The sequence below is a fragment of the Heliconius melpomene genome, chromosome 19 (assembly GCF_056956725.1).
Source record: "Heliconius melpomene rosina isolate 202511_hmr_F chromosome 19, ASM5695672v1, whole genome shotgun sequence".
In the NCBI taxonomy this organism is placed as follows: Eukaryota; Metazoa; Arthropoda; class Insecta; order Lepidoptera; family Nymphalidae; genus Heliconius; species Heliconius melpomene.
The window spans coordinates 3748436-3760746 of record NC_140407.1 but is presented as its reverse complement, the minus strand read 5'-3'; the positions used below and the strand labels follow the sequence as shown (position 1 = coordinate 3760746).

The 12311-nt window shown below is 30.8% G+C and overlaps 3 protein-coding genes across 5 annotated transcripts in view; 2 read left to right on the top strand and 1 right to left on the bottom strand.

Moving 5' to 3' along the window:
- Positions 1-254: 254 nt before the first annotated feature.
- Positions 255-5484, top strand: LOC146528381 (odorant receptor 4-like). Its single transcript, XM_085203409.1, has 11 exons — positions 255-357; positions 741-889; positions 1727-1879; positions 2130-2309; positions 2431-2583; positions 3031-3148; positions 3496-3592; positions 4827-4928; positions 5097-5185; positions 5271-5337; positions 5428-5484. The coding sequence occupies exons 2-11, from the start codon at positions 796-798 to the stop codon at positions 5482-5484; spliced, it is 1110 nt and encodes a 369-aa protein (XP_085059535.1). The 5' UTR covers positions 255-357; positions 741-795.
- On the top strand, positions 5427-8209 carry LOC146528380 (protein BCCIP homolog). Its single transcript, XM_085203405.1, has 7 exons — positions 5427-6056; positions 6219-6345; positions 6452-6579; positions 6689-6825; positions 7228-7364; positions 7531-7676; positions 8035-8209. The coding sequence occupies exons 1-7, from the start codon at positions 5937-5939 to the stop codon at positions 8104-8106; spliced, it is 867 nt and encodes a 288-aa protein (XP_085059531.1). The 5' UTR covers positions 5427-5936; the 3' UTR covers positions 8107-8209.
- Positions 8198-12311, bottom strand: part of polybromo (protein) — a 21199-nt gene continuing 17085 nt past the window's right edge. Inside the window, exons 25-33 of one of the 3 annotated variants that reach the window (XM_085203396.1) lie at positions 12123-12246; positions 11571-11762; positions 11207-11346; positions 10881-10983; positions 10668-10709; positions 10216-10459; positions 9939-10015; positions 9367-9523; positions 8198-8983 (exon numbers count right to left, since the gene is read on the bottom strand). In XM_085203396.1, the coding sequence (XP_085059522.1) occupies positions 8704-8983; positions 9367-9523; positions 9939-10015; positions 10216-10459; positions 10668-10709; positions 10881-10983; positions 11207-11346; positions 11571-11762; positions 12123-12246 (1359 nt within the window). In that variant the 3' untranslated portion in view covers positions 8198-8703. Of the gene's footprint in view, positions 8984-9366; positions 9524-9938; positions 10016-10215; positions 10472-10667; positions 10710-10880; positions 10984-11206; positions 11347-11570; positions 11763-12122; positions 12247-12311 lie in introns of all 3 variants that reach the window. The other 2 variants (XM_085203397.1, XM_085203398.1) reach the window with 2 other exon arrangements.

The following is a 12311-nucleotide window of genomic DNA, read 5'->3' as shown; positions in this document are numbered from 1 at the left end:
GTATAAAAAGGCAGTTGTTAAAATGAATAAAGATAATACATTTTTCAAAATGCATTCCTCAAATACGAAAGACGTCGCTATTGAAATACATGAAAAGGTTTGATATAATTTTTAAAAGCTTAAGCTTTTACAGTAAACTTTAAGTATACATTTTTTTTTATTACCACTTTTTGTACACAAAAAGTATAACTATTCTTTTGTACATAAAAAATAATACTTAATGAAAATTTAATTCGTTTTATTTTTTTAGGTATATACAGGAGATGTGAAGGACTATGATGCTACCTACACAATTCCAACGGTAATTTTAAAAGTAGTTGGAATTCGTATATTTTTGAAGGATACAAGGCTTAAAAGGTACTTAGGTACACTACTAAGATTTTTCTTATGTAAATTCAAGAATTTGCAAAGTATTTTGCTGTAACAGACCCTGGCAGACCCTGGCAATAAAAGCCGGGTCTAATGCCATGTAGAAGAGAATGAGAAGATGGAGTTACTCTATTTTTTAACTTATCGATGCATCCCGCATATAGCAGGGTAGGCAGAGAGAACCTGGGAACCCAATGTGAAGACACTCCGTTCCCTTTAAGATTTAAGACGATTCTGGAGGAACACAACGCCTCTCTTTGCCTTATTTCCAATGCGAGGAAATAAAATATTAAATATTTCATTTCCTCGAATAGAAATCGAACTTGTGAATCATGGATGCAGTTATTTTACGTATTAATTTTTATTTTTAGCATTTGCTGGAACTTCTACTTTTGGTTCAACTTCGTAAGCATTCTCATATCGTGCATGTTGGAGAGTATCAATATGTTTTCTATGGCATCTGTTGGCACTTTTGTCGACCTCTTCACTATGATGCCTTGTGTTGGTTACCTTATTATAGGTAAGTCTAAATAAAAACTGCAATGAGAACTATGGACTTATAGATAAAATATATAAAATATCTACATATACTTAGAAGTAAAGTTCGCGAGGATTATGTTCAGCTTTTCATTTGTCCCAGTTTCAGTAAAAGTAGAGCTCGCAAAAACTATTTAAAATAAAAGTTTATTATTAGAGATGGATAAAAAGTATATAAATTCTTCTATATAGGACATTACATTCGCTATATAGAACACTAGTCGACCTGGGCGGCTTCGCCCGCTTGAACTATACGAATATTTATTAAAATTGAAATTATTTTCAATTTAGGAGGTGAATTCCAAAATACGTGAAATATGTGTTCAATTTAATCTTTTTATGCGTCAGAATTTCAAATTTTATTAAAATCGGTGCCGATTTCAAAATTTTTAACCCCTATTTCATCCCTTTAGGGTAAAAATTTTTCAAAATCCCTTCGTAGTGGATGTCCACATTACAAAAATAATCATCTGTTCAAATTTAACGTTTCTACGCACGCAGCGGTTACGGCTGTGCGTGCGACTTACCTCAGTCAGTCAGATTAAATTCGCTATATAGGACATTATATTTGCTATTCGCAAGAGTTCGCGGACGGTAGGTATGTCTTGGATTTGGAGTAAGTTGTATATTTTTATTTAAAAAAGGTTACGCTAAGAGCTTTTTATAGAACAAAATATATTTTTATAATTTATCAGAACATTCACCTCTTAGGCCAATTCTATAAAAAGCTTCAAATCTTTTACTTTCTTTTAAAATAAGCTTTAAATATATTATTTCTTAAATTACCAAAATAAATTGAGGAAAATAAATTTCCCCTCAGGTACTTGTAAAGCCTTTAAGATAAAACGGTATTATTATGTGTATAAGAATCTGGTGGAAGAGCTGAGAGATATGTGGCCCAACGGACCTATCACTGAGGAAGAACATAAAGTTATGAATGATGCCCTCCGTCGCGTACGCTTTATAATAAAAGGTAATAGAAATAGATATATTTAGTATAAATTATACAGGATAAAGATATAATTTCTAGTGAAAAATATAATGCTTTCAATGACAATTATCAGGTATATGAACTAAATGTCTTAGCTATAATAATGGATTGCTAAAATATGGAATATTCTTTCTTTTATTCGCCACCCAACAGGCAGTGTCTTGAATTTGGGAGGAACTATTATTATTTTTATTTATTTTTTAAATACAAACATAATATATCTTGTTTTTAGCATATTTCGCTAGCACCATGGCTCTAGGCAGCATATTTAACGGGCCGCCTCTTATAGCCTGGGTGAAAAACAGACTTGGTTTTGACACTGAGCTCTTAATGCCTTTCTTCTTCTGGTTGCCTTTTGACCAATTCAAGACTGGTAGATTTGAGGCAATATATTTTACACAGTGTTTTCTTTGTAAGTACCTACTTACAACTATTATTAATATGATGTATACGTATTTGAATTTAATTAGTATGTAAAATATTTTTTCATAACATTTTTTAAATATTATCGACAAAATTTTAATTTATTTCAGGTTTCGTTTCAGCTGGTTATATGATGTCAGCTGATTTATTATATTGTATATTTTTGTGTCATATCACTACTCAGTTTTCTTTATTATCTATACGGATAAAAAAATTAATATATGTCCCTATTGATGACCAACTGCTTGAATCTTATCCTCTTGGTAAATTTGAAATCAATAATTTATAAAATAAGTCAACATTACAAAATATAAGAGTTACATAGTTTAGAAATAAATAAATATGATATTTAAAAAAGAAAGAAATTAGTATATTTTTTAAGTACCTTAGTATATTTTTTAGTTAACTACGAGTAGGCAGAGAGTACGGCAGAAGGCAGGGAGCGGAGTGTTTTAACACTGGGCTCCCCACACTCCGCCAAACAAATACAATAATACAAAAATCGTATAAAATGATTTAAACTATAAGCTATAGCAGATACTATAGCAGAATAAGGCATTATTATAAGATACAAAAAAATCTCTTTACTGACGGTGCTATCTAACATTTCAATTGTTTTTAATGTCAGTTTGTGCACTAATAAAATAAATCTACATAAAATCATATTTACCATTCTCGTTCAGTTGAAAACGTACCTATTTTTTTTTAAGGTACATATAGTAAAAAATATTTAGAAAGTCAATCAAATCCAATTCACGATGAAGAAACGGAAGAAAAGCTCGCCGCAGAGTTATTTTCTATCATTCAGAGACACCGAGCTTTAATAAGGTATCAACATTTAAAAAAACTATGCATCTGTATTCTCCATTTTTTTTTATTTTATTCATACTTATTTCAAAGTAACTAATAGGTTAGGTCGCATACTCAACTATCAACGCAGCAATTGCGCGTATCTACTTATAACATGATAAATATTATTTTACTGCATTCTTTATTCTGTGTTTTATTAATAAATAGCTTATCAAATTAATAGTGTATTACAATCAATATATTAAAAAATGGTCTTTCGAGCCGGATATATATTTGTAGATATAGTGTTTATCTAATTATTGTCTTGTATTGAGTTTTTCTTTGTATACGATATAATATTAATTGTTAATTTTAACAATTTTTAGACTTTCCAGTGACGTGGAAAGCATGTACACATTTTCCCTACTTGTCAATTTTGTGAATAGCTCCGTTATTATATGTTTTTGTTTATTTTGTTGCGCGGTAAGTACCAAATTATATCATTGCATTTTATAAAATATATTTTTACTACTTGTTACCAACAATCTGTCAATCTATCATAGGGGAATTGTGCTCAAGATGGCATACTATGATAAGATGACACACTACCAATATTGATGAAACTATTAGCGCTAAGTGCGATCTTGTGACGTTTTAGAGAGTGTCTGTAGATGCAGCTAGTGCTTAAATTCAGTATGGCTGAAAGTGAATGCAGATGGGCAAGTAATTCATGTTTTCGTTATTTTCAATTGCACCAAATTTTTCTTTCGCTTCTGCTTGATGGTGAAAAGACATGTAAAATAAAGATTTCCAATTTGAACTAATTATAAATGTAAAATAGGATTATTATATGACACAACTAACGTTAAAAGCGCATCCTAACCTATAACCTTTTGTCACAACGGTTAAAATTAAATTCATATATCTATTGGGTAAGATGACATACAAAACGTGAGTATAAGATGGCATACTATGTTACCCTTATAAATAGAATCGATGTATTTTTTGCTTTACCTATAAAATGCCTGGCAATTACAAACGAATATATATTGGTCACAAGAAGACATGGATAAGGCTGCTAGAGCAAAGGCATTCAATAGCCGCAGGTGACGAAGCTTATTTCCCTTTTGGAAAAGGAAGTGACTGATAACGGAATCCAACCTCATAAAATTTGCAATATGTATGAATCTGGCCTTAATACTGTTTAAAAGCCCCCCAGCAAAGAAGAAACTATTTATTTGTGAACTATGCTCGACAAATAATGATGGTTTTTATGCCACATACTAAGTATGTCATTTTACCCTGTAGATATGTCCTCTTACACTGGTCGACCTGAGTGCGATTTTTGTTTGTTTTTATGATGTTTGAAAGATGATTGTTCTGAAACTAAAATAATTTCGTTGATTATGAAATATATAATAGTATACGCAATATGCTGTTCTCAGATGACTTTATTTATTTGAAATATTTGTCTTCAAACAAAAAGTATGTCATCTTAAGCACAATTCCCCTACCTACTTCATGTATAGAATACCTGGGGCATCCAGGCAATGTATGAAATATTGTGAATATTATGTTTTATAAAAAAAAACTATATTCACTTTGTAAAGATTATAAATATTGTACGATTCTACATCTATTGTGATCCTTTTCTTATATATATAGAGAATAAATGGAGAATGAAGTAGTTATGACATTAATTTAGCTTTCATTTTAGTTTGTGGAAAAATGGAACGAGTTTATATATAAAATGTTCTTGATAACATCAACTTTGCAAACATGGATGCTGTGCTGGTATGGCCAAAATTTAATAGACACGGTAATGAAAATTAAAATTGTCTATAAATATATTTTTTTAATCTCTTTTATTTATTAATTTGAGTAGTATATTGTTACAAAGTAAATACAAATACAAGGTGCAATCCTTAACTCATATGAGTCTGCCCTTAATATTTACTAAAATGAATACTTTACATTTTTACTTCAGAGCACAGGAGTAGCAGAATCTTTATACAATTGTGGTTGGTATACAGCGTCAAGTAAAATTAAGAAGTCTATTTTTATAATGATTAATAGGTGAGCTTGATACATTATGTTTATGGAGTTTATTATATATAAGTAATCTATCGATCAATAAATTAAATTTCTTGCTTAATTACAGATCTCAAAAGCAAGTACATATAACAACTTGTGGATTTTCAATAATTTCGCTAGCAAGTTATGCAACCGTAATGTTGTCTTTTTAAGTATATTTTATGTTTAGGACTTTGCAAACAAATAATATGACTGATATATTTATAGTATTGTGTTATTTTCAGATTCTAAAAACGTCATGGTCTTACTTTACACTCCTAATCAATATGTATAAAGAATAGAACCACAAAAAATATAATAGATTACATTCAATATTTTATATTACATTAAATCACAATTAAAATTTTAGGCACATTTTACTATTAAAAGAATATAAAAGTTTATGTATTGTAAAAAAAATATACGGAGAAAATTTGTTTGATATACTATAAAATGACACATACACACAAATTACAAATTAATTAAATATATATTATTAGTATATTGCCTATTTGTAGCGTAAATGTTTGTTTACTAATAGTGTTAACTACGATATTTTAAGGTGGGTGTTTTTATTTAATATTTATAATTAAATCCTACTTCAAAGCAAACATTTTCTCCTTTGCACAGATTATTGTAAATCCAACAGATTAATAATATTAAATAACTAACATTTGACATCTTGTCATTGTAGTTTTTCACATTGTTTGGCTGTCGTGGTTGTGTTGTTTTCCGGCGAATTTCTTATACAAAAATGTCGAATAAAAGAAACAAGGAAATAGAAAACCCAGAGAGCGAGAGTGAAGAAGAACAAGATTCCGGCAGCGAAAAAGACTCTGATTTTGATTCTGATGGCAATTTTATAGGCGATAAGGTGACTAATAACATAACCTACACGACACATGGCGATTTTCAATAACAACCATTGCTTTATATTTCTGAATGTTTTGAAATTATATAAATATTATTAAAATTTTAAATCATTATAAAGCGATTATTTATCAATGCTATTTCTACAATACCTTTGGACCTCCAGGAACTGCAAGCTGATTTTGAAGGAAGAAACCCAGAAGATTGTGATTTTCACGGCATCAAACAACTTTTACGACAGCTATTTTTGAAATCAAATGTTGACTTAGGAGCACTATCACAAATAATTATTTGTAAGTTATACTTTTCATATTTCTTCTATTAATTTATGACAAAAAGTAATTTTTAAGTAAATTCTCATAATTACTCTTAAAATAACTGAAATTTTCTCATTTCTAGCCCAAAATTATATTGGTAGTGTTGTAAAACAGTGTCTAGATGATGGACAGGATGACGACGATGATGATGATGATGGTAGTGATGGAGTTTTTGGAATTACAACTGTTTTAAACATAACCAAAAGAAAAGTAAGTTGTACACAATTTATATATGATTTCTTATTATATTTTTTTCTAAGTCTATTATATTATTTTTTGTTATTATTAAGTTTAAGCTACAACAACCATGTTATTTTAGGAAGAACCCTGCATAAAACAAATCAGAACATTGCTAACCACACTTGCCAATGATAATGCTGATGATAGAACAAAAGGACTTGTCAATAAAATTTTATCAGATGATGCAAACCATGTAGGACTAGTCATTAATGAAAGGTAAAAAATAAATATAAAAAATAAAATAAATAGATTTTAGAAAAATGCTACAAGTAAGGATATTTTAAAATCTGTATTTTTTTAACATATTTAATTTTATGCTATTATGATGCATTGTGTTGGTTGTAAGGAAAAACTTTACAGAAAAAAATCATATTTATAATATTTTGGCCATTGTCATACAATTGGGTGCATACTAAACAATGGTTGTAAGTTTAATTCACACTTTGTAGAATTAATTATTTCATAATCCTACTCTGGGACAATAAAGTATGTGTTTTAAGTAAAGAGAATACAAAATATATAGTAATTATATTGAATATACACTTCTTATTTCAGCTTGTCTCTTCTTCTCAGACAGCTTTATTAGATACTTTTATAGAAAAATTATGTATTTTTCAGAATCCTTAACATTCCAGCAGCAATAAGTGTACCACTCTTTGCATCTCTTCAAAATGAATTAGAAAAGGCTTTAAAGAAAAATATGCCATACAACTTCCAGTATTTAGTGTGGATTTGCAAGATTTACAAAACTGGAGGTAAGATTTAATTAGACCTTTATAGCTTTATCGTTATTCGTCGTTTATTTTAGTGATGGTTACAGAGAACCATTGCCAGATAAAGTGTACAGTATGGCGAATGAGTCATAGATAGGAGTTGGCTGTAGTGGTGATGACAAAAACACTCTATACAAATTTGTTTTAGATGATGAGTCAGAAGTACTATTTGCGAATCAAGAAGAGAAACCATTAGTGGAAGAGGCATTGGTCCAATTTGATGTTGATGTGACAGAGCAGGCTGATTTATCTCAGTGGGATTACGATGGTGGCGCCATGACTCCTTGTCGAAAGGTAAGAGACTAAATTAATGAGTCATAGACAATTTTTTTTAAAAATATATATAAATAATAATTTAAAATTCAATGTCTTGACTAGGAACCTGTCGGGACACTATTATCCCATTTGCGACCGAATTTAGGCTATTGTGCTTTTCCTTACTATAGAGCTGAAATGAAAATAATGTTAGTATAACATACACCAGAGTGGAAATCAAACCCACATTAGTAAAATATAAGCAAACATTGTCTTACTGTGCCAAAATAGCCTCTATTGTTGGCAATTGCTATGTATATTTTTAATTCTATTCAATCATTAATTATTGTTTTCCTTTTAACAAATAATTAAACTTTATAATTTTTTTAATTTCCAGATATTAATATTTGATGGTAAGAAATTCAATAATCTGATAAGACTCCTCAAGGAAGAAGTTGAAAGTGTTTAAGAATATTGCTTCAATGTACACCCTTGTTATGCCATTACTACACTATGTAACTTGATATTTGTAATTATAAGGATATTAAAATTACACAAGCTAAGCTTTACAATTTTGTAGTTTTTATTTCCATACTATATTTTAAAGTACTTTAATTCCATAAAATAAACCACAATTTTTTTATATAATAAACGATTCTTTCCAACTTTAAACCCGAAAGTTGTGTGATAATTACATTATCTTCATATACTCGCCCTAGCAACAAGACAAAATGAGGAGTTCAGTTCCGCCAGACAAGTCATTTTAGGAGGCATGAGAAACAAAGTGTCTTGACAATGGATTCCCGCTGCCTACCCTGCTAAGTTCGGAATACAGCATGAAATTAATAAAAAAAATATTACATAACAAATGATTACAATTTTATTTCAATAACTCTATATGGAAAGAGTTGCATCTTTCATTTTGGATATCATTCCATTATTTTGTAATTTGATGTACCAATATATCTGTTTTTGCCTTGTTTGCTAGCAGCCATTTCTTCAGTCATCCAATGTAGTAGTTGTAGTGGTAGTTTGTTATAATTTGAATAATCTTAATTACAATACTTCAATAGCTCTTATATATAGAGAGAGCATCTTTCATCATAAAATCTCGCAGGGCACAGAGGCCTTTCAGTACTTTATTAGTTTGATCCATTTTGTGTATGTCTGTTTCCGATAAATTTTTGTCTTGTTGCAAGTAGCCACTGACTGTTTCTTCAGTCATCCAGTGGGAGGGTAGTTTGTGAATGTTATAGTGTGAAGGATCCGGGTTCGCTGGCATTGGAGTTAATGATTTCTCCCACGGAGTTATATATTTTTGTTCAGAGTGAAGGCCTTCTATGTATCTGTAGAAAAAATCTTCTAATTAACCTAACTATTCATTTCAATTTTAGCTTTGAGAAATAATAAAAAAAATATGAGTATCTTTTCTATGTAACCATAGAATAATATAAAAAAGAAATCTGGCTTGGTTACGATTCTAAATAATATCTCGAATTATACAAATTCCAATACACAAATCTGACAGATTATATGGGTCAACACATACTAGATATAAAGATTAAATATTAATTATTATTCTTTGCGCTGGTTGGATAGGCGTGTTATATTGCACCATAGTGTGAATCTAATTTTATGGCAGTAATGTTAAGTTTTCTAGCATTAATATAATGTACATTACCGATTTTAGTACAATCAGTGATATTTAAAAAACAATAATCTAAATTACCGTATATAAGCCTCAGAATGAGTAACACGTTGTGCTCGAGGTGGTGCGTGAACAAATAGCGGATCGAGACCTGCACGTGCTGACGGCCCTAATGCACCTACGGCCAACCCTGTACCCTCGCCGGGGGACGGCGTGTTACGTGCCATTGGGGACATACCTGGGAACATAGTTATAAGTTATATATTTATTCTATACGGAATACAGTATGAAGTTAAAGAAAAAATAAATTTATATTGATTAATATGTAGGTAAGTATGATGTAAAGACAATAATAATAATAGTTATCTATAATTGTATCTGTGAATAAAACACAGTACGGTCGACGATTCATAGCCGCTCTGAAGATGGGCTTTCTTAAATTTTGCGCGAGGGGGAACCTCGCGAACCTCTCGAAGAAAATAATCAAAGTAAGAAAAATGCTAAAATCAAGTGTGCACAGCCATCTAGAGCTAACTTCAGAGTGGCCACAACTCGTCGATTGTGATGTAAATGCAATAGTAATGCTTAGTAGTCAATGTAATAACAAAATATATATTTTAGACATTTAATAACAAAATATGTTATCAAATTACCTCCCGGTGACATTAGTCCGCTGCGGAAGCTAGTGGAATACACTTTAGGAGGCTTCTTAGACGAAGGTACGAAGTTCCTAAAATAATATTAATATAACATGTTAACAAACTATAAATGTGTTGAATATGAAAAAATAATATAGTACGTAATTAACTTTCATACATATTTTCTTAGCTAGCATGTTATTTTTTAACTAGAAAATTTAATTTATCTAATTAAATCTGTTTATACAGTACTATTAAAAATATACTAAACAATTAAAAAATAAACAAATACCTCGAACGTTCATGAACAGCCATAATCCTACCATTCCCTTTATTAACGTGTAGATCTCTAACGTGGCGTAACAATCGTGGAAGATTCGGGAAGGGCGCCTGTCCTTTACGTACGCGGGCACAACTGCGCCACAGGCAGGGGAATTCATTAGTACCACTTCCCCCTGCACCCCCTGCACCGCCTGTAGCCCCGGTACCGCTTGTACTTCCTGAGTTACCCCGGTAGTGTTGTTGCACGTGCCCCGCTGCCGCCACACATGTAATTAAAATTTTATTTCATGTTAAAATACATCACTAGTAGATATTGTATGGCATAGTGGTATGAAGAAGTGTACTTAGAGCATGCGCGATGGTTTTGTGTTGGGAAATTATTATTTTAATGATTTATAATGATTTTTGTAACGAAAAAAAAAACAAAAGTAAATAAATATTACATAATTTTAACATACTCACGTTCTAGCTTACTCTTCTTGGTTTCAACAAAAGTTCCAATCACTAGCAGCGTTAAAATGTTAAAACATTATAACATATTTTTTTGATTAGTTTATTATGAATTTATAATAGACAAACTTGTATTTTTTTTGTTTTAATTTTTATCTTATTATTTTTATCTTTCTGGTACTACAGTATAATTAACTAATTATTATTATAACTGTAAACACTTACTGTTACCACCATCGCCGATGCAGTGCTCCATACAATCGGCAAGATCTTCGAACTGACAGTCGCAAGTGTCCCACGCACACTCGTATGTCATCTCCATTGGGGTCTATTACAATTTATATATATAATTAGTTTATGTATTATATTTGACTAGGTGACCAGGTTCTCTCAGTTAGTGTTTCAAAATTTTCTGTTTTTTAAAGTACTTCAATTAGTATCTCAATTATATATACTTTTTTTCAGAGGGAGCCTATCTTAAGACACATAACCTGGAATACATTTTTTTTGCTTCACGTATTAATAATTATTATAATATATTTCCAACATACATGCTGTGACAGCTCCCTCATCTCCTCGGCGAGGCGGGCCGAGGTCTCCTCGTTGCAGCGCGCGGCGCGCTCCTCCCAGGTTTGTTTGGTGCTGGCCGCTAGAGAACGCCACTCGTTGCCCACTATGCGGGATATTTCACCTGTGGTTGTGAATTGTTATTAGGGAGGCTATAAATAAATATTGCATAGTGAGACCATTCTACAGACTTGAAAAAATGTATATACCTACAAGTAATTAGGTATAAGCTTATGACAATATAGGTACTAGGCAAATGATAAATCTATTATAAAAAAACATATTCTTTGTAAATTTTTTTATAAAATATATTGCGACAAAGAATCGCAAAATCAAAATCGTGCGTACCAAAAGTAGATTCCGGATTATTAGCAACAATGGCCTTCCTGACTTCACTTGAATATAAAATATAGCCCGTGACAATCTTCTGTTTCTGTTCTTTCTTCTTCTTGCCACTGACTGGAGTTGAAACCGTTTGGTTTGTCCGTTCTTGATTCGGTGTCGGGGCCATTGAAGGGTTGTAGGGGTTACTGTTGCCACCTTGTAAGATTCATATAAAAATAAGTAGACATATTATATGTATTTACTAGTTTTTACATGTAAAAACCAGTAGTAAAATGGAACTAACTAATAATTGTCTATGATTCGCGTCACATTTTAAATGCACGGAGTAACACCGATCATAGGTTTAAGATATAATATACTCTCCTCGATGCCTATCCTTGATTATTAATCTATTACGTTGTAAAAGAAAGCTATTTGAAGTTATAGAGTCATAGATGTCGTTAAAACGCGTCGTTTTTAATTTTAAAATTATGTTAAACATATAAATTAACATAAACAAACATATTAACTCAATTCTTTACATAATAAATAATATAAAAAATATTTTTTAATTACCTATAGACAGTGGCGTAGCTGGCGAAGCGAGTGAGGAATCATCTAATGAGTTTTCTAGAATCATCTCGACATCTTGACTTCCAATGGTTGTATTGATGAGATTCGTAAACTGAGGTTTTCCATCCTGAAAATATGGTTAAAATTTACATTAGGATATTGAGAAGTAAAAATTTAAAATTGTCATTTTTG

Coding starts and splice junctions, on each gene's coding strand:
- LOC146528381 (XM_085203409.1), top strand. CDS start 796: ATGTTGGAGAGTATCAATATGTTTTCTATGGCATCTGTTGGCACTTTT. Junction 3,149..3,495: donor AGACACCGAGCTTTAATAAG/GTATCAACATTT, acceptor AACAATTTTTAG/ACTTTCCAGTGACGTGGAAA. Junction 5,338..5,427: donor CGCTAGCAAGTTATGCAACC/GTAATGTTGTCT, acceptor TGTTATTTTCAG/ATTCTAAAAACGTCATGGTC.
- LOC146528380 (XM_085203405.1), top strand. CDS start 5,937: ATGTCGAATAAAAGAAACAAGGAAATAGAAAACCCAGAGAGCGAGAGT. Junction 6,057..6,218: donor GCAATTTTATAGGCGATAAG/GTGACTAATAAC, acceptor TTGGACCTCCAG/GAACTGCAAGCTGATTTTGA. Junction 6,346..6,451: donor ACTATCACAAATAATTATTT/GTAAGTTATACT, acceptor TCTCATTTCTAG/CCCAAAATTATATTGGTAGT.